Source organism: Eptatretus burgeri, chromosome 6 (genome assembly GCF_056783735.1).
Source record: "Eptatretus burgeri isolate ZD-2024b chromosome 6, Ebu_testis_v1, whole genome shotgun sequence".
Taxonomy (NCBI): domain Eukaryota; kingdom Metazoa; phylum Chordata; class Myxini; order Myxiniformes; family Myxinidae; genus Eptatretus; species Eptatretus burgeri.
In genome coordinates this window covers 110,204,678-110,226,437 of record NC_140966.1, presented here as the reverse complement: position 1 = coordinate 110,226,437, position 21,760 = coordinate 110,204,678, and the positions used below count along the sequence as shown (strand labels likewise).

General features: G+C 45.1%; 1 protein-coding gene across 1 annotated transcript in view; it reads right to left on the bottom strand.

The window, feature by feature from the left end:
- Window positions 1-21,760, bottom strand: part of LOC147025597 (paired mesoderm homeobox protein 2A-like) — a 48,182-nt gene that overhangs the window by 598 nt on the left and 25,824 nt on the right. The window contains exon 2 of the mRNA XM_085886726.1: window positions 13,839-14,026. Coding sequence (XP_085742852.1) covers window positions 13,839-14,026 — 188 coding nt within the window. The remainder of the gene's footprint in view (window positions 1-13,838; window positions 14,027-21,760) is intronic.

Sequence of the window (21,760 nt, the reverse complement as noted above, 5' to 3'; positions counted from 1 at the left end):
GATGCCGAATCCTGTCTTACACTTGCCCGATTTCCTTCCATTACATTATCAGTACATTAACTTATCACCCTCAACCTTTAAAAACAAGGGCGCTAGGCACTCAGCTTCAGGGCACCAGGCGCCCGGCAACAGGGCTCCAGGAACTCTGCTCCAGAGCACCAGAAACTCTGCTCCAGGGTGCCAGGAACTCTCCTCCAGGGCACCAGGAGCTCTGCTCCATGGTACCAGGAACCCAGCTCCAGGGTGCCAGGAACTCTGCTCCAGGGCGCCAGGAACTCTGCTCCAGGGCACCAGGAACCCTGCTCCAGGGCACCAGGAACCCTGCTCCAGGGCACTAGGAACTCTGCTCCAGGGCGCCAGGAACTCTGCTCCAGGGTGCCAAGAACTCTCCTCCAGGGGGCCAGGAGCTCTGCTCCATGGCACCAGGAACCCAGCTCCAGGGTGCCAGGAACTCTGCTCCAGGGCGTAAAGTTCCCAGCGGGCTTCAGACATTTAACTTCAGGGCAAGGGCTTCAAGCAGGTTGTGCAACATCATCTCATGTCTCACCTGCCCCATCTTTAACCACAATCTTTATGACTCCCATTATCCCTATACCTAACCCAACCCTTATCATTGCACAGGTACAGTGTTTACCACCATTGTCTGTCTCGCATTTTCCTGTTTGTGCATTCCCTTGCTTATTGTATGCAATGATTTCTCCATTGCACCAATGTCAGTTGATAACCTCTGCCACCTTGCACTTCCACGAGCCTCGATCTTGAATTGAAAATGTTATGGATTAATTATCAATTTGAATCACTGGCAGGATAGCCTCGTCAGCCATTTGACATCTGGGTTTAAGTCCCTCAAACAAAGTTTCCATGTAACATGGATGGGGAGTACTTTAAATCAATTCATTTGTGTTCCAAATATGCATCTGAGGCAGAATCACCTTATCCCCACATGTACTCACCGGCCATTAAAATATAACAAGCGGTTTTACAAGGATTTACAAGGAATTGAGGAACATGAGGAGGCCATTCGGCCTATCATGCCTGTGCCACACCAATACCAGATTTAATCAATCTGTTGATACCCCTTCCCTTCTTATGCAGCCTTTTTGGCTGCTACACTGGTACTCATTTCGCCAACCTCGGAAGGATGACAGGCTGAATCAACCCCCTGGTGTTAATTCAGCAGACACAGGGATGGAACTCAGGACCCTAGGATCAGTCAGGTCAGGCCAGATTAGATCTGTGACTTGCTACAGGTACCATGTAAACCTGTACTAACCTGTTCCATGGTCGGGTTGTCGGCGACTAAACCATCTCCCCCACCAGGTTTTTTGGTGAGGCGGGTGTTTGGATATGGACACCCAGCAGGATTAAAAACAAAACCTGTCAAAGGGCGGAGGAGCTCCTTGTGAGACAACGGCCATCCATATCTAGTGCCCAACTGTGTCTGCGGACGTCCTCCTGCAGTTGGTTTACTTCTCATTTGGAGGTTGGTGGCAGGATTTGCACTCCTGCCACCGTAAAACCCTTCATTCCACAAAACACAAAAACGCAAAGAAATCTGAAAACCCACTCCGTGGAAGTACCTCCTGTGCAGCTTCCCTTCGCAGGGCAGCTTACCGGATGACGGGATTGGGGCAAAGCCTTTGGGACCCCCAATCTTTGATGATATGAGGGAAACCACGGGGGTAACATTCCCGGGTCAGATTGCGGGAGAGTGTGTTGGAGTGGTGCTGAAGTGTCATCCATCAGACTTGGGTTAACCCGAGGCGGTCCCTTCAGGTGGGTGCCTGGAATGTCCTATCCCAAAGAGAGGATGATCACCTGTCGCTGTTATCATCTGAGCTCAAGCGTTTGGACATCGGTATTGCAGCACTCTCTGAGGTTCGGAGACCGGATTGCGGCGAGATAATGGTGGGTGGTTACATCTACTATTGGTCTGGTCGCTCTGATGGTTACCATACCCAAGGAGTTGCTGTAGCTGTGTCCAATAAGCTGACCCCAATGATAATTGAGGGAACACCGGTCAAGGAGCGTATTATGAGACTAAGGATTCGTCACTCTTTGGGTGTCATTTCCCTGGTCTCTGTTTATGCTCTGACTGAGGCGAGTGATCTCACCGTGAAGGACGCATTCTGTGCCACGCTCGACTCTGTGGTTGATCATTGCCCCAGACGAGATACACTTCTAGTCTTGGGGGATTTCAATGCATCGACTGGAACTGACAGGGATGGTTATGAGATGTGTGTTGGTCCCCATGGGTCAGGAACTATGAACCAGAATAGCACTAAGTTCCTTGACTTTGCAAGAAGTCATGGACTTAGGTTGGCCGGTTCATGGTTTCAGCGCCCACAAGCTCATCGCTGGACTTGGTATTCCAACGCTGGCGGTGTGGCAAAGGAGATTGACTATGTCCTCGTTGATAGTCGCTGGAGGATGATCCAGAACTGCAGGGTCCACCAGAGTGTTCAGTTACTCAACACTGAGCACCGGCTTGTTGTAGCAACTCTGAAGTTGCACCTTAAATCCAGGAGAATGGTACCATCCCAGCCTAAGCTGGATGTTAGCAAGCTTAAGGATGAGAGGGCAGCTGAGGAGTTTGCGAACAGGCTGAGTGGAGATTTGAGGAGTCTGGGTGCTTTGGGAGGTCCTGAAGAGTTGTGGAGTGCCTTCAAGACCACCGTCCTTGATGTTGCCGGTGGATGTCTTGGAACTCACTGCAGGGCAAAGCAGAATTTTGTCTCTCAAGGGACACTGGATACCATTGACCAGAGTCGCAGGGCCAGGCTGAATAGCAGGGCTGAGCTGTTCAGGCAGCTGAGGCGTAAAACTGTATGTGCGCGAGGGGTGGACAAGGAGGCCGATGTGCGAGGAATCTGTGAGTGGTTGGAGCATCAACTATGGTCAAGGGATTCTCGTCCTGCTTACAGGGGAATTCGTGCATTGCATTTGTCCAAGCCCATCCCTCGGTGTACTGCAGTTAGAGCAGAGGGTGGTAGGCTCTTGACAGCGGAGTCCGAAGTGAAGGCCCGCTGGGCCGGTTACTTTGAGCGGTTGTACCAGGCTGATCCACCAACTGTCGAGTTGGATGTCAGGGGTGTTACAATCCCTGTTGCTGACCCTCCAATCAACTGTGGTCCACTTTTGCTTGTGGAAACACAGGCTGCGGTGAACCGGTTGAAATGGGGTAAAGCTCCAGGGATATGTTGCATCCATGCTGAACTTCTCAAGGCTAGTGGAAATGCTGCACTCATGTCGTTGCATGCAGTTTTGTGCTCTGCCTGGAACACAGGCATCATTCCAACTGACTGGAAGAGGGGCCTTGTTGTCCCCCTCTGGAAAGCGAAGGGTGATCGCCAAGACTGCAACAATGACCGAGGGGTGACGCTGCTCTCAGTGCCGGGCAAGGTCTTTGCTCGGATAAATCTTGATAGGGTTCGCCACCATCTGCTTGAGCACCAGCGTCCAGAGCAGTCAGGCTTTACACCAAAGAGGTCAACGATTGAACGTATCCTTGCTCCTCAGCACCTCACCGAACGCAGACAAGAGTTTCGGCAGGGGCTGCTTGCAGCCTATGTTAATCTCTGTAAAGCGTTTGATTCGGTGAATCGGGATGTCCTGTGGAGGATTCTTGGTCTTCGTGGGGTGCCAGCAAAACTGATCAATCTGATGTCTGAACTCTACTCTGGTACTGAGAATGCTGTGTGATGTGGTGGTACCATCTCTGACTTATTTCCAGTTGTTACTGGAGTTCCTTAGGGGTGTGTACTGGCCCCCACACTTTTCAGCACTTGTATGGACTGGATTCTAGGGAGGATTTCAGAGAGATCAAGCTGCGGTGCATCGTTTGGGAATGTCAAGATCCCGGACCTTGATATGATGTTGCAGATGATGCAGTCATCTTTGCTTAGACTTTAGATATCCTTTTGGGGGCCCTCGGGGTGCTGAATGAGCAGTCGGAGCCGCTGGGATTATGGGTTACCTGGGTCAAAACTAAGATCCAAGCTTTCAATGACATCTTGGATGCCGCTGTCCTGTCTGTCCCTATTTGTGGTGAGGATGTTGAGGTCATGGAGAGATTCACTTGGCCTTGGCAGTGATATTCATGTCTCTGCCGGCTGTGAGTCAGAGGTCAATAGATGTCTGGGTCAGACCTGGGGAGTCATGAATTCACTGGATAATGGGGTGTGGCGCTGCCAGTACCTGTGCGGGAGGATGACAGTCTGAGTCTTCAGGTCCTTGGTGCTTCCAATCTTGCTCTATGGATGCGAGACTTGGACTCTGACCAAGGATCTGAGATGGAGACTTAATTCCTTTGGTACCAGGTCTCTTCAGAGAATCCTTTGCTATCGCTGCTCGGACTTTGTGTCCAACAAGCGGTTGCTGAGAGAGACTCAAATGAGATTGGTTACCTGGATAATCCGTGAGCGTCAGCTGCGGCTGTATGGACATGTGTCTCGTTTTCCTGACGCTGATCCTGCTCACCAGATTCTCTCAGCGAGGGAGTCTCGTGAGTGGAGGAGGCCAATGGGCCGACTACTTGCCTCGTGGTTGCAGCAGGTTGATCGGCATCTCAAGGAGATGGGGATGGGCCAGGCATCTGCCTGGGGGATGGCCAGACGGAGGCCCCTGGTGTACCGGTGGAAAGTGGACGCAGCGACGTGCTGCTCCTGCGTATGCTCCCATACCTGACCTGACCTGACCACCTCGGACAGAACAACACGACCATGTGAGCTCCTCTTCCTCCGGTAAATGAGTGGGACCACTTCGGACAGAACAACACGGCCGTGTGAACTCTACTCCCTCCGGTAAATGAATGGAACCACCTCGGACAGAACAATACGGCCGTGTGAGCTCTGCTCCCTCCGGTAAATGAATGGAACCACCTCGGACAGAACAACACGGCTGTGACCTCTGCTTCCTACAGTAAATGAGTGGGACCACCTCAGACAGAACAATACAGCCGTGAAAACTCTGCTTTCCTGCGGTAAATGAGTGGGACCACCTCGGAAAGAGCAACATGGTCATGCAAATCCCACTCCCTACATTGAACGAGGGGGAAGGAGACAACCTCATTGCCAATATGATGACCATGTCCAAACAAGTGCGTGGTGGTGGAACACGCTACTGGAAGTCGTCCCCTTTTACGGCCAATGATCAGTCACAGATTGCCAATGATTGGATCCCCAAGACAATTGGGAAGGGTAATTTCGCCAAAGTGAAGCTCGCCAAACACACTCGGACCAACAGGGAGGTTGCTCTTAAAACAACTGGCAGAATACTGTTAAATCCTTCAAGTTTGCAAAAGGTGAGCTGGAACAATATGGCCCTGAGGACATGCCATAGCCCAACTGTCACATCAAAGCATACTTACTGCAGCTGCAAGGCTTTGTGGCGAAGAGCCCAACACAAAATTAGCCATGTCTAGTGTTCGGCAGCCACTGGTAGTGGGGCAAGCAATGGCGATGACAACGATGGGTGGTCGGCGGCTACTGGGGGCATGACTGGCATTGATAATGATAACGACGCGCATTTAGTGGCTACTGGTGGCATGTCTGGCATCAATAACAACAACGACAGGCGTTTGGTGGCCACTGACGGTGCGGCCAGTGTCAACTAAGATGATGAATGTTTGGCTGCCATTATTGGTGTGGTTGGCATCGACAACGACTGATGGGTGCCCTGACGTCACGATAGGTGTTTACAGCAATGATGGGCATTTAGAGGCCAATGGGGGTGTGTCAGGCACCGATAATGATAACGAAGGGCGTTCATTGGCCAATGACCGCGTGGTTGGTGTCGATATAACAATGACAAGCATTCGGCAGCCACGAACAGTGTGGCTGGTGTCAGCGATAACAATGAACATTCGGCGGCCACCGGTGGTGTGGCTGACACTAACAATGACTATGATGGGCTTCCGGCGGCCTTTGGCGGTGTGGGCCTTGTCGATTGCCAATATTACAGCATATTGGCAGCCTTTGGCAGAGTGGCTTGAGAACCGTTGGAGTGGTGAGTAGCATTGCTAATTCCTTTGGCGGCACCTTTGGAAATGACGCTGCATCATCTAACCCCTTATTTCCCAGCATGATTCCTTTGGACAATACACCCCCATGTCCTGAATAAAAGCTTGTCAATATGAGGAAGCATTCCATTCAGTGTCAGTCATGCAACTCTTGCAACCACTACTCTTGTGTTACCCGTAAACTCTCGTCACCCCAATTTTTTTTTAATGCCGTGAACAATCTTTAGTATGTCACAGGTGATGAAAGTTGTGGTCAAGTTTCATCAGAATTACAAGTTTAGTTTCTGAGAAGAAAGGAAATACCTATTTTGGGGTGCAACCCCCGTAGCCCCCTCAGGGCCCAATTGTTTCTTAATGCCATGAATAAAATTTGGTACGTACATGACGATGAACGTTGTGGTAAAGTTTCATCAAAATGGAATACTAAGTTTCAGAGAAGAAGTTGCAAGTATTTGTGGATGGACGGACGGACGACGCGCCATCCCATTAGCTCCCTGGAACAATGTGCCAGGTGAGATAAACATTAAATGTTTCCTTTTTTAAAGTTTCTTCAACAGCTTCGTGGAGTGCTTGGTGAAGCCACTTGGCACACATTCTTTACTGAATGGCGATATCGCGGATCGATACCGGAGGTAGGAAGGCAAAATAAATTATATGATCACAATGAGTAAAAAATGTTTTCAGTTGTTATGAAGTAATGAATCGCCACATCACGGCAGGATAGCAGAGGTACGCACGCTCGCTCTAAGCTGTCCAGCCTGGGTTTGAATCCCGACCCAACTATAAACTGTCACCCCGGTGTTTCATAGGCAGGGTGATTCATCAATGTGTGTGCCGTCTCTCGGATAAAACTGGGTGTCACATCTGATGGAATTCCTCTCCCCCTCCTCTCTTTCTCTCTCACCCCCCTCTCACACCTCCCTGCCTCCCTCACCTCTCTGCCTTTCTCACTCCTATCCCACCCCTCTCACTCCCTCCCAACCCTACCCCCTCCCTCTCACCCCTCTCCCTCTTTCCAACCTCGACCCCTCCATCTCTCTCTCCCACCCCTCCCCCTCTATTGATGGAACTGTAGCATGTATGAATCAGGCTCAGAGTAAACCGACTGGAGGGGTGCAAAGCTTGCTGCACGTATGAGCATTCATGCATGCAGGCAGACCTTTGCCAAGTAGATAGCATGGGTGTTAAATGCTCACGCCCCAGGTCTCAAAGGATCCACCTTCGTGTGTGTGTGTTATTGGTTGTTGCATCCATATGTGGGTTTCAGAAGGTGGAACCGAGTCCTTCCAGGTCTCAAAGTATCCACCTCCATTTTGGTGAGGATGGTCACGATTCATGGACCAAGATGTGAAGGTTTCTGTTCTCAAAGTTTTGTGCCGAGGGCTCTCTTCAAGATCGTCCCTGAGCCCTGGACAGCTTCCAACTGTAGTTTGTTTGTAATAATATTCCCAGAGATGGTTTTTAATATCTCTGTGAGGTTCTTCGTCATCATTGCCATCGCTCCAGCTATCACTGGAAAAACTTTGGCATTCTTCAGCTTCCAGAATCATTTCACTTCTTTCTTGAGGTCTTGGTATTTGGTAATTTTCTTGATTTCAACATTGTTTCTGTCAAAATCGCTGGGTACTGAAACCTCAGTGTGTGTGTGTGTGTGTGTGTGTGTGTGTGTGTGTGTGTGTGTGTGTGTGTGTGTGTGTGTGTGTGTGTGTGTGTGTGTGTGTGTGTGTGTGTGTGTGTGTGTGTGTGTGTGTGTGTGTGTGTGTGTGTGTGTGTGTTTGATCATTAAGCATAACATATTCTCTTTGCTAACCCCACTCCTCCCCTCACTTTTCTCTCTTCCCCCCCCCTACTTCACCCTTCCTCTATCCCCCTCTCTATACCCCCACCCCCCTCTCTATATTTCCATGTGTTATATGCACGGCCACATCTTTTAGGTTACAAACTCCAAACTCAGGGTACAAATACAAGTTTGTGTGTGGAATAACATCAGCTACGGTATGTGGCCGCAGCCTCACACGGGGGTGTGGGAGCAAGGGGGCGCAAATTCTCCATGTAAATTTGTACCATATACCACCACCTCGTAGTGGTAGCAGAGGGTGTTCCAATCTCATTTTTTACCTGGCAACGCTGAGGATAATGCACTCTTGCACAGGTAAATTTCAATATTTGCAAATACTGTTCTTACAGCATTGCATCGGTAAATTAATCCCCACTATTACATCAAATCACAATTGTCCGAAATATGGTTGTGGACACACACACACACACACACACACACACACACACACACACACACACACACACACACACACACACACGCGCATGGACACAAAAATGAAGACCAAACCCATAACCCCCGTTTCAGACTAAGTCCAACGGGGGCTAACAAGGCAGTTAATTATCTTCAACAGGGTTGCTTTCATTAACACAAACAAAATTCTCCCTATTGCACTTCCTTGGAGTTTTCCTCGTATGAGTGCAAGGTTTCAGGCTTATAGGTTTCATAGTTTTGGAGTTATGGAGGAGACACACCACACACAGACACACACATATTATTACAAATAGCAAATACCACCCGGCACTTCGCTGACGGTAATACTAAAGGGGTGAAGGGGAAAAAGAGGGGGGGGGAGAGGAAAAGAGGGGTGGGAGAAGGGAACGCAGTGAGAGGAAGGGAAGGCAGACGTGTGATGGAGCATTAATTATGATTCATACCATCTCATCAAAATGATTCTGCATAGAATAACAGTGAATATAGAAACAAAATAATGTCTGAAATCAATTTTTAACTGGTCATACTATAAACACGGCCCGGAGACAAACTCGCGTCCGGAGACAAACTCCTGTCCAGACAAGTCCAGAGTCAAACTTCCCTCCAAACATACATACCACCCGGACGAGTCCGGAGCCAAGCTGTCTGGAGACAAACACCGCCCAGATGTATCCAGAGACAAACACCGTCCAGGCATAACCACTCGCTCAGGTTGAAGGAGCACGAACCACTCGCTCAGGGTGAAGGAGCACGAACCATTCACTCAGGGTGATGGAGGATGAACCACTCGCTCAGGGTGACGGAGGATGAACCACTCGCTCAGGGTGATGGAGGATGAACCACTCGTTCAGTGTTACAGAGCACAAACTACTCACTCAAGGTGATGGAGCACGAACAAATCGCTCAGGGTGACGGAGCACGAACCACTTGCTCTGAATTAAGTGGCGTGGCAAAAGCGTCCACAGAAAGCGAATGATTCGCTCAGAATGATGTAGCGCAGTACCGCTATCGACAATGGGTGCTCGGCAAGTGGCTTAATCACTCCAATTCAATTGTTGACAAGGAACTGTTGGCCAGGCTGTCGCTGCATACCATAAAGGATCCCTTTAACTTTAAAGCTGGTCTTCACTACGCACGCAGCAGTTAATGAAATCAAATGAATCTATAAATCCACCATTTTGCCTGCTGGTCTGTGCACGTGTCACGTGGTACATCAGTTTGGGGTCCGCGCAAACGTTATAACTTTATTTTGAAACATCCGTTTTTCTTCTTTTTTTTTTCCTTTTTTTGCCAGATTTGCTCCGATTCCCTGCATAGCACCTCGCGAAACCTCCGAAAATATAGACACAGATCAGGCAGACGCTATCGATAGGCAATCCCTCCTGGGGGACAGGGCGTGAGGTCTTGCAGTGAACGCATTAAATCATAGCTCAATGAAGCTGGTTAATTTTGGCACATTCCCAATTTTTTTTGTTCACTCAATATAATTCTCCAAAGAGGAGAGAAAGAGAAGTTTAATGCTTTGGAAATTTCACATTTTCTTGTGTGTCTATGAAGGAAGAAACATAGCCTTGTTAGCTTAAAGTAAATATATCAGCTTAGTTATAAGTTATAAATAATATCAGCTTAGTTATAAGACTCATTTCTTTAAATTATCAGATTTCACAACAGATTTCAAAACTTATTTAGTACAGTCGATATCCGATACTCAAAACAGAAATAATATTTCGATGATATACTTTAATTAGTCCATGAGAGTAGATCGTGGAAAATCGTATCATATAATGCATGAAATCGCTCCAAGCTCCTAATTTGAAAAGGATAGCACTTAAAAAGCAATGTATACAGCGATTCATAGCTATGATGAACAGGCATTCAATATGAGGGAGGAAAGTGAAAAAAAACAAGCTCAAATGAGCTAAGATCCTCGTCCTCTTAATGATGACGTCATAAAAACGAATATGACATCATTGTGACGTATCAGGTTTGCGATAAATTATCTGTGCTAATGCCTGGCTTGATTCCCGCAAACAAAATCCAAACAGCTTGCCTAGTTTCGGAAATAATGGTATAGGCGATTTCCATTAGCGGAGATATTATGACGTCAACTTTTTTTCTAGGAAGAATTTCCAAAATCGGAGATGGTTACTGCCTGCGCGTGGGCTTTCTGCATATACATGGCAAGTTTCATGAAGATCCGATGAAAACTCTGGGTTGTGAAACAAAAAATGTCAAAAAATTGGAATGACGTCATAAAGATTGATGTGACGTCATAGTGATGTATCATATGTGCAGTAATTCATCTCTGCTAATGCCCTGTTCGATTCCCGCAAACAGAATTCAAAAAGCTTGCCTAGTTTCGGAGATAATTTTTTCGGCGATTTCCATTCGCAGAGATATTTTGTCATCGAAACTTTTTTTCTAGGAGGAATTTTCAAAATCGGAGATGGTTAGTCTGCGCAGAGTGTTTGTACATATATACGCCAAGTTTCAGGAAGTTTCGATGAAAACTGTAGGCTGTGAAACATAAAATTCCACAAGAAGAAGATGAAGAACAACAACATGAGTAAGACTTGGAGATCCTCCAGGAGGATCTAAAAACTTTATCGTTAAGAAATCGTTGCGACCTGTTCCAAGTCAAGGCATGATTGAGCAGGCCACAACATATGGTGGCTTCAGACCCCAGTGAGGTTACCCAGGAAACGCCTTGAGACCTCAGAGAGCGAGGTGGCCGAGGCTCGCCTGGTGAAGGATGTAAGTAAATAAGGCCATTAATGATCTTCACAACAGGTATTTTAATGAACCCAAACACCCAATTTTCATTTCGACACTTCCTTGGAGTTTTCTTCATATGCATGCAACGTTTCAAGCTGATAGGTTTTATGGTTTTGGAGTTATGGAGGAGACACACACATTGAGATTTTTAGTATAGTGTTACAGCTGTGGAAATTCGCATTACACCATAAAGGGTCCTCAGGTGAGATATATCGGTAAGTTCATGTGTAGTTAGCCCAAACCCGTTGTAGAGAGGGAATATATGGATTGTGATCCATTCGGGCTGCGATTCTTCAGTTAGTCGTTTTTCTTTTGCTATCGTTAATTTGGTGCAAGAACAACAACGAACATCGCCACAACCAACATCTCAACGATCACGCCATTCACTACGCGACGCCAACAATCACGCCATTCACAGCACGACGCCACCTTCCACAACTACGCTATCACATCTTCGCCACTCGCCATTCAACGAGCACCGTGCGGTCACGATCTCCGCGGGACGGATGAGCGGAGCGGAGTGGCAACTTGAATATCTCCCGCCAAGATCTCCCGCCCAAAACGCCCGTGCTTTGGCATGGGGGAGGTGCGATTTGAGCCAGAGGTCAAAGGTGAAAAAAGGTGGGGGCCTGATTTTGGGGGAACAATTCCCTGGCCCCGAGCCAAAACTGACTTTCCTCGTCCCCCGTACGGCGCGGGGAGGGTGGAACGAGAGGGCACGCCCCTTTTTGGGAAGCTTCCAGAAGGGAGGTGGAGCCAGAAACGGGGCAGGGCGAAGGGCGGAGCCCCACCCTACAAAAGGGTGGGCGTGAAGAGTCGTGTGGTTGGTTGGGGGTTGGTTGTTCCCTTGTCCCGGTTCGAGTTGGGCTCTTGTTCGGTCGGTTGTCGAGGGGTGGAGAGTCCTTGCTTTTGGTTCGGTCGGTTGTCCCTGAGGAGAATTGTGGAGAGTTGTGGTGATTGCTCCTGGTCGGAGGTTCTGTTCATTCGTCCCTGTCGGGCGGACGACACGTGCAGGCGCGAGGCACGAGCCAGTGGACCACGCCGGAGGGACTCGGAGTTACGGTCGCCAAGGACTCGACGCGCTAAGGGAAGTCGCGACTTCCTTTTCTTTTGGGGTTTTGTGTAAATGTCTGTGGGTGGCGCCAGTCTTGAAAAGTAGAATTGTTATAAGTGTTGCCGTGTAAATCATATTCGGCTGTAGATCTGCTTGCTTTTATTGTGTTTTCTTGCTTGACTGTAATATACGTGCCTTCCGTGCTTCCGTAATAAATGTGCTGGTCCAATTGTTCCCCATTTCGCTGCGTCCTTTCCTTTGTTTGAATCTCCATCTTGCATCACGTAAGGGATTAATAGTGGGTTTTAAAACACCCGGTAACTAATCTGAACCGTCAAGGTCGACAATAACTCTGCTCGGTTATCCCTGAAGTACGGAACGAGCTGCTTAAGCGGTTCATGTGCGGAGTCGACCTGTGGCGTGGAACAACTGCTCGGTACGCTATCCGCGCGGGTACTTAGGTAAATCGACCATTAGGCGATCGGACCCTATTTCGCGCGGGTAGAATGCGGACTGAGTTGTGGTGAGGTTAAACCCCCACCCGTGACTGGCTCCTGGCGGTAGTTCCCGGAGGGTCACGACTAAATTGCACGTCGGTGGGCAAAGCAGCCGCTATTGGTTACACGCGGCCGTTCGCATGCCGGCGGGGTGCGAATTCGCAACAATAGATTATACGCTGAACAGGGAAATAAACATGATATGTATATGTGGGAAAAATTACATGTCCAGACCAGGGATCAAGCCCAAATCCTCTGGAAAACCATACCAGTGCTGTGCCATCTGAGCTATCTGGGTGACCCACAGGCTGAATAAGCAATTCTCCCACATATACAGTAGATGCCACTCTCTCTCCCCTACTGCTTCCAGGGCACTCGCTGCCAACCATAGGAACAGCAAGGGCCTGCACACGAGAGGCCTGCACACTAAGTGGGGCCTGAGGACGGGGATGGGGAGTGGGTTGGGGGGAGAGTGGTTAAAGCACTCTATGTGCAGGTATATTTGTGTTCCTTTCATTCTTGGCAAAAATGGAGGGACCGCTCAAAGTGGGAAAAATAGTAACCAGAGGGAGCCAGGGACATTGTGTGACGGAAAACATTTTGAGCAGCAAGAGACGTGTGGCTGGGGTGAGGTGGGAGAGTTGGTGGGAGGAGGGATTGGGGTGAAAGGGTGGTGGGAGGAGAGGGGGAGTTTGATTAAATCTATGAGTAAAGCACCTGTCATTATTGTGATCCCCCCCCCATCTCCCTAACCTCTTTTCATTTGCTAGTTGTGGGTTGGTTTGGTAAAAAATACACCATGCTGTTCATTATGCCCGGCCACATCTTTGAAGCTACAAACTCGGAACTCAGGGTAATTGGTCCGTTTGCGAAGCGATGGACAGGCGATGCTTCTTCTACTATAATGACCCAAAACAAACGGCCCATTCTCACCAAATATCAGCAGCAGCAGATGAAGATTTTGGAAAAGGGAAGGAAAGATGGTTAAATTATAACGTGTTATCCAAATTATAATCTAAAATATAATGCTTTGATGTATTTTTTCTTGAAAATGGAAGAGGTATTTAAGAATCATGGACCACCACAGCCCCTTTCCCTGAAAACACTTTTGGTCAGTCCCAATTGCAAGATACCAATTGCACCTCCTCCCAAGTAGTCTACACTCTTACACCATACTTTGGTATCCAGATACTCAATATACTCATACCTTGTGCCACGTACCTGTACACGTGCCTCAGTCAGATCAATTTTGAGCGCGAGTTCCTCTCGAGTGTAGATGTCTGGATAGTGTGTCTCTGCGAACACGCGGTCCAGCTCACGTAGCTGCGTGCTTGTGAATGTAGTGCGGATTCTGCGCTGTTTCCTCTTTTCAGACAGAGTGCCGGGCTCTCCAAATAACTTGTATGGTACTGCAGGGACAATACAGGATCATCAGCAGTGAAAAACATCTAATAATAATGTGACAACACAACTTTCCAGTGCAGTGAATGCAAAACAACCACCATGCCAACACCACAAAACGAAAATCACGGTCACGTTGCACCACACTGCGACCCATGGGAACATGTCAATCTTTTTTTTTCTTTTTGTTTTTTGTATACATTGTCAAGGCTCGTATGAGAGCTAACACACAACGCACAGCAAGGGGGGCATGAGACAAGAGGGGCAGGAGTAGGAAGGACAAAACAGTGGGGAACAGAGACATTAGGAGATCTGTGGAAGGGAGAGGGATGGGGCAGGGAACATGGGGTACACAAGATGGACATTACAGGGACTTTCAGGAAGGAAAGCAGGGAATTTGAAGGAGGTGGGTTTGGGGTGGATTAACGGGGGGTAGAAAAGATCGAGGATTTGGATGGGTGACGATAAGCGGTGGTGGTGAACAGCTGTTTTGAAGGCCTCGCCAAACAACCCACACCCAAACAACAACCATGCAAAACAAACAAGCCTTGCCAGGACATATTTTGTGTGGTGTTTGTGGAGTTTTGTTTGGTGTGTTTTGTGTGTTTTTATGTAATGGTGTGTTATGTAATTAATAAGAGACATAATTATAACTGCCACTTTATAACTGCTGGCAGTGATGACCGGGGTACTAACACGTCCTGCTTTGATGCAACCCCACTTTGAATGGACACCTGACCCTGACCCATGACGTTTTTTTATATTCTTATTCAATTGAATTTATAATGGGATTATAATAATTATTCAATTGAATTTAGAATGGGATTAAAATCAATTCAATTCAAATCAAATGGAAGACCAAATACGTAATCAGACGGAACCCAAACAAGCAAAAAGCAAAGATGAAGTCATCAGGAGAACCCTGGATAGGATTCACATTTCAGCTGCTACTTCTCTACCCTCAAACCCATCCAGGCACAGCCAAGTGAGCTTTTCAAAATAAATAAATAAATAAATAAACAACCCACATCAAAATAATAATAACTAGAGCTGCCACTTTATAACTGCTGGCAGTGATGACCGGGTACCCAGTCCGTCCGCCTTTGACACAACTGATACAACATGAGACTTAAATCATAGTCGCAAAGTTTCGCATTTATCGGATAAGCGGTGCCAGAGAAAACATTATTTAATGGTGATACAAACACAGGCCTGCTTCGAGACGGCGCGGAACAGACGAGTTACGAACCGGGCAGCACAAAGCGTTCAATTTCCTTATTACTGGCTTCCAGATTCAAATAATTAAATAATTCTGGCTCCCAAACCGTGTGACCGATCAGGTTAAAATTTTAAACTTTTGTTTTGCATGTCACCTGAATTATAAATGTGAAGTTTCGCATATATAGAGGCAGCGGTTCCAGAGTAAACATTAATTAATATTTATCCTTCAATCCAAGATGGCGGCCAAACCATGTGACTTGTGATGTCATAATTTGCACCACGTGTGCAAACACGATGGTGGATGATAACTGCAAATTTTCGCTTCTCCAGGTTAAGCAGTTACAGAGAAAACATTATTTAATATTTTCTTAAAACCAACATGGCTGCCAAACCCTGGGCCCGATCCCGTTGAAATTTCAAACCCTCATTCCGCATGAGCGTTCCACCATAACCTTGATGTTTCACATTTATTGATGCAGTAGTTCCAGAGTAAACATTAATTAATATTTTTCCTTCAATCCAATATGGCTGCCAAACGTTGCATCGTACCTCAAAAGGGGGTGAGAACTTTTTATTCGTCATGGAGAGGCGGTCATAGTGGTGGAGTTTCGCCTGGATCTGTTCAGCCGTTTCAGAAAAAGACGTTTGAAGATATTGTTTTTCAATCCAAGATGGCTGACGAACCATGTGACCTATGACATCAGAAATTTACATTCTGCTTCCAACTGGGTATTGGAACACGTAAGTGAAGTTTCGTGTTAATCAGTAAAGGTGCGTTTTTCAATCCAAGATGGCCGCCAAACCATGTGACGTGTGACATCATAATTTTTACCAAGCGTGCATACTGCCTGCTTGATGATAATTACAAATTTTCGATTCGTTTGGTTAAGCGGTTCCAGAGAAAACATTATTTAATATTTTTCTTAAATCCAAGATGGCGGCTAAACCATGTGACTTATCAATTCGAAATTAACAAACTTATATCGCCTTCCTGTCCCGAATATAGTTCTGAAATCTCCCCTTCATTGGGCCAACGCTTTTGGAGATGTTTGAAGGTTTTCGGGTTTTTTCAAGATGGCCGCCAAACCATGTGACCGATCAAGAACAAATTAACAAACTTGAGAAAGGACCTCATGGGGAATATATGTGTGAAGTTTCGTCTTCATCTGTCTTGCCCTTCTGGAGAAGAAGATTTTTAAAATTTATTCATTTTCAATCCAAGATGGCTGCCGAACCTTGTGACCTATGATATCATAAATTTAAATTCTGCTTTCCATCGTCGACCTGAACAAGTTTGTGAAGTTTCGTGAAAATCGGATAAGGTCTATTTTTCTATCCAAGATGGCCGCCAAACCATGTGACTTCTGAGGGAAAATTTTTTTACCATGTATGCAGAGTTGAGGGAGGAAGGCACTTGCAAATTTTAACCGATGGCTTATGAAATACCAGAGAAAACATTATTTAATATTTTTCTTAAATCCAACATGGCGGCCAAACCATGTGACCTATCACTTCGAAATTAACAAGCTTGCATCGCATGGATCTCACGAATATACTTGTGAAATCTCGCCTTCATGGGACCAGCGCTTCTGGAGAAGAAGATGTTTGAAGGTTTTAGGGTTTTTTCAAGATGGCCGCCAAACCATGTGACATATCAACAACAAATTAACAAACTTGAAAGAGGACATCAGGGGGAATGTACTGTAAAGTTTTCGCCTTAATCTGTCCAGCCCTTCTGGCGAAGAAGATTTTTAAAAAAAAAACACTAAAAAACAAGATGGCGGCCGAAATACGTCATCGATGACGTCAAGAAAAACATTTTCGTCAGTGATTTTAGGCGTAGATGATGCTCAAAATTTTTCAGATTTTTCCTGTACAGCGTTCTACTTGACGAATTTTCACCGGTATATCGCTTCACCTATGACGTCACGAAAAATCACACGTGTTCCCCATAGGGAGCTTAGTAAAATGTATCAAACGAAAAAATTTTCCATTGCACGGTTTCCGAGATACAGATGTCCAAAGTTTATCGCTTTTTTCAAGATGGCGACCGTACCACGTGACCAATGACGTCATAATTATAATGGGATTGTGCTATCAAAAAAGATACATACTATGGTAAAAAAATTTCCTGTCGATCGGACTTAGTGTCCCAGAGAAAATGATTTTTAAAGCGAAAAAGGGTGCAAAATGCCGGCGGAAAAATAATAATAATAATGCGTAATAATAAACAGAAGAAAAACAATAGGGTACCCTGTACTCACAGGGTACCCTAATAATTCTGGCTGCCAGACCATGCATCCAATCAAGTTGAAATTTAAAACATATATTCCATATCCCTACTATATCGTAATTGTGAAGTTTCACATCGATTAATTAAGTGGTTCCAAAGAAAACATTTAATATTTTTCTTCAATCAATATGGCTGCCAAACCATGTGACCTATCAATTATTCTGAAACAAACTTGTACACCCAAAACTTGGGGAACATTTGTGTGAAATTTCCCCTCGATCTATCCAGCCTTACTCGAGAATGGATTTTTGGAGGTTTTAGGGAAAATCCAATAAAGCTGCCAAACCATGTGACCTATGATGTCATATATGTGAACCTTTTGTTCCTCATGGGATAGGTCGTCATACTTGTATACTCATACATACGATCTGTTCAGCCACTTCAGAGATGATTTTTGAAGGTTTTTTTTTTTAATTAAAAAAAAACCAATATGGCTGCTGAATCACGTGACTGATGACGTAAACAATTTTTTTTCTGTGGACCATTTTATCCATTGATGACCGATGACCCTAAAAAAATTTAATACTGATCAGATGTAGCATTCTACATATGCAATTATGACGTCATAGCAAAGGCACCTATGACATAAAAATCATAACTATTCCCCATGAGGAGCACTTGCCATGTGCCAAGTTAAAAATTTTTCCTTGGTGTGGTTTCAGAGATACAGAGGTCCAATTTTTTCCCCATTTTTCCAATATGGCTGCCACACCACGTGACCTATGATATCATCATTATCAATAAAACATTCTACTTGTGTAGTTGCTCCTATGGTGAAAATTCCGTCTCAATCCGGCAAGCGGTTGTGGAGATAAACACTAAAAATTTGTGCGGACAAACAAAGAAACAGAAAGACAGAGAGAGAGACAAACAAACAAATGGACCCAAATGCAATACACCCTTCCTTCAGCGATGGAAACAATGAATAAAATCAAACAATGGAAGAACAAAGAAACAATGAACAGAGAACAAAAAAAGCATTGACCAATAAACAAAGAAACAATAATAATAAACAAAAAACAAAGAACAAGGAAGAATAAAGAACGTTTCCCTGAGAACAAAGAAACAATACACAATGAACCAAGAAACAATAAATAACAAATAAGAACCAGAAGGACAAAGAAACAATGCACAAAGGAATAATGTAAATGTACAACAATGAACAGAGAAACAATTAAAAAACAAATAAAATGCATAACCGTAACCCTGAACAAAGAACAATGCTCAGGAACTGCTTCAGCAGCACTAACCTCTGTAAAGAGTATGGCACAGTGTTGATTACGATGATGATGATGATTACGATGATGATGATGATTACGATGATGATAATTACGATGATACAAAGGAAAGTAACAAGCAAATGAAGAAAGATGGCACGTTTTATATATATATATATATATATATATATATATATATATATATATATATATATATATATATATATATATATATATATATATATATATATATATATATATATATAAGAACCATCACATGGCAGAGATAACAAGTACAGGTCTGGAGGAGAGCACATTGTCCACATTTGTGGGTTTATCTGAAAGGGTAAAATGGAGTTTGAGGTGAGAATCCACAATATTTTTTCAAAAACAAGATATACAAAAGCAGAATGGATGAGGTATTGTAATTTAAACATTTTATCATTCAATTCGTGTTTTTGCTTTTGTTATTCTCAAACACCCGTCCATCATTCTGACTCTGCAGAATAACCCGGCCCTTACCCGCCAACCCCTTCCTTCCAAAACACGTGACCATCTGAAAGCCTCCAAATCTCCCGCTGAAAATTAGAAGTTAATTCAATCGGCTCCGGCACTTTTATTGCACCCTGCGGCACCTTATCAAATTTGGTGACAAAATTGGAGGAAATTGGCACCATCGGGGCCAGAGAGAAGATATTTCTTATCGATTTAAATATTGCTTTGTTTGCAGTTGTAATTGCTTTTCTTACCAATCCAGGTAATAATGTTTTGATAGAATGTGAGTGGTCAATGGCGAATTTAAACCTCGGTACGATTTGCTTCCATGGTGGAACAAGTGGAAAGGCTTGCTGCAAAATTCAGGTTGGATTGAAATGAACCACTGGATTAAAAAGGGCCTCAGCCTGTAGTTGTCTAAAAGGACATGGTGGCAGCAAACAAGCTCCAATGAAGAGGATTGAAAATTATATCAACAATCAATAACATGATAGCATCAATCAATATAACAAGATGAAAGCCATCAAAAACATAGCTGGAGATGAAACGCTTTCCCAGTTCTAACTTAAAGGTCGAGTACATTCTCGAAACTGGTTGTTCAACCAGAGGTTCCGCATGGACCAGAAGATGGTCTGCACATGGAAATTAAATCCATATTCATGACGGTTATTGAAACAATATAGATTAATGCGTCAGTGGTGGATTCCATTGTGGCATTTTGTTCTCTCACAGGTGAGATTATAGGCGATGGATCCTGACTGCTGAACAAAGAACAATGGAGCAGCACAAGAGCATTTTTTTTTTTCTGTTTAAACATTTTCTTCTCTGACAGGTGAGATTTTAGGCGATGAATCTTGATTGCTGAACAAAGAACAATGAAGCAGCACGAGAGACAAAATGGATTAACTGTGATGTGTGACAGAGCACAAAGAAAGGGAGTGGTGAGTCGAGAGAGAACCATCCACATTTGCACAAAAACATTACAAGGGCATCTCTGAGAATTGCTTCAAATAATTAAAGGTAGAGGTATAACTAGGAAAGTTATTTATTTTTACTTGGACAAGGACAGGACTGGGAGAGGGGGTTGCCCTTGAGAGTGAAAAAGAGGGGAGTTCAGGTGGAAGCGAGGCATGTGTATTTCACATTGAGTCGTTAATGTAGGGAATGGTCTTCCTGGGAGAATAGTTGCAGCAGTTACAGTAAATGCTTTTAAAATATAATTGGATAGGTACCTCAAAGCAATGGGGATATTTGAGTGCATGCGTGCACACATTGTGCTGATAGGATATTGAGATGTTCTGATTCAAACAGGTGTGGATCGTAAGTGTGAATGTGTCAGGTGTCAAGTCCACATCTCCCCAAATGTCCACCCTCACCCCTCTCCCCAAATAATGTTTGCTTGTTCTCAGATGGATGTTAAACTGGGCGGTAGAATCTGCCGGAATTAGTTGGTGGATAAGCCCTGGTGTTGGCTTAGCTGTTATGGTGGCTGGCTTGGGACATGAGGGTCCCGAGTTCACGTCCCTGTCAGTTGACTCAACCTGTCATCCTTCTGAGGTTGGTGAAATGAGTACCAGTGCACCAGAAATGAGTACCAGTGTCCTGGGTCTTGGGCGTTGTTGATGACTCATTCTCCATCCCAACTAATTTGACCTCTTCTTAGCCATTCCAAAGATCCTTCCTTGTCAATCCCTTTCCTGTTGAGCTCTTTTTAATTTTATTTTAATCTTCCTGCTCTTTTGTCATTCTCCCATTTGTCAGAGTACATCTACTGATATTTCGTTTTGGAGTTTTCCTTTTTTTTCTTTGCAATCATTGGGACCGTGTTTGTTTATGTTTCGTTTTCCTGTGTAGTATCCATAACTTGCACCTGTTCCTGGAAGTTTGTTGCTAAATGGATTAAGGATCCCTTTTCTGGTTTGTTGTTTTCTTGCTCATGTCCAAATCTCATCCAACAGTCTGGTGATCTTTTCATATCCTCCGCTCGCCCTACACACGACGTTCTGTGCACTTGGTTAAGCTCCATCAAACCACATCCTCCTCGTCTAGGTAAGTACAACCTCAGCATGCATTGGTTTTTGAAGAACATATTGTGAATAGTTAGAGTATCTTGTTTTGGTATCAACATTGTTGATCTCCAATTGTGGCCAGTTAATAACTGCATAGCTATATATCGCAATACCGGCACTGCAAGTTGGTTTATAGCTTTGGTTTTGTTTCTTGGGGAGAGGGATGACTTCAGAATTAGTCTTATTCTGCAGAGGTACTCATTGCTAATTATTTTACGCATTTTTTTTTGTTGTACCTGGGGGCCTTCTTCTATTCCGAGGTATTTGTGGGATGCTTCCTTTTCTAGTTCCTGTATTGTTGTTCTCTGATCAATTGAGATGTTGTCTGTTATTGTTTTTCCAAGTACAAATATGCATTTGGCACATTTATCAAGACCAAACTCCATTCGGATGTCCTCCGAGTACCGCTTCACTAGTTTCAGTTGATCTGTCAATTTCTTACCATTT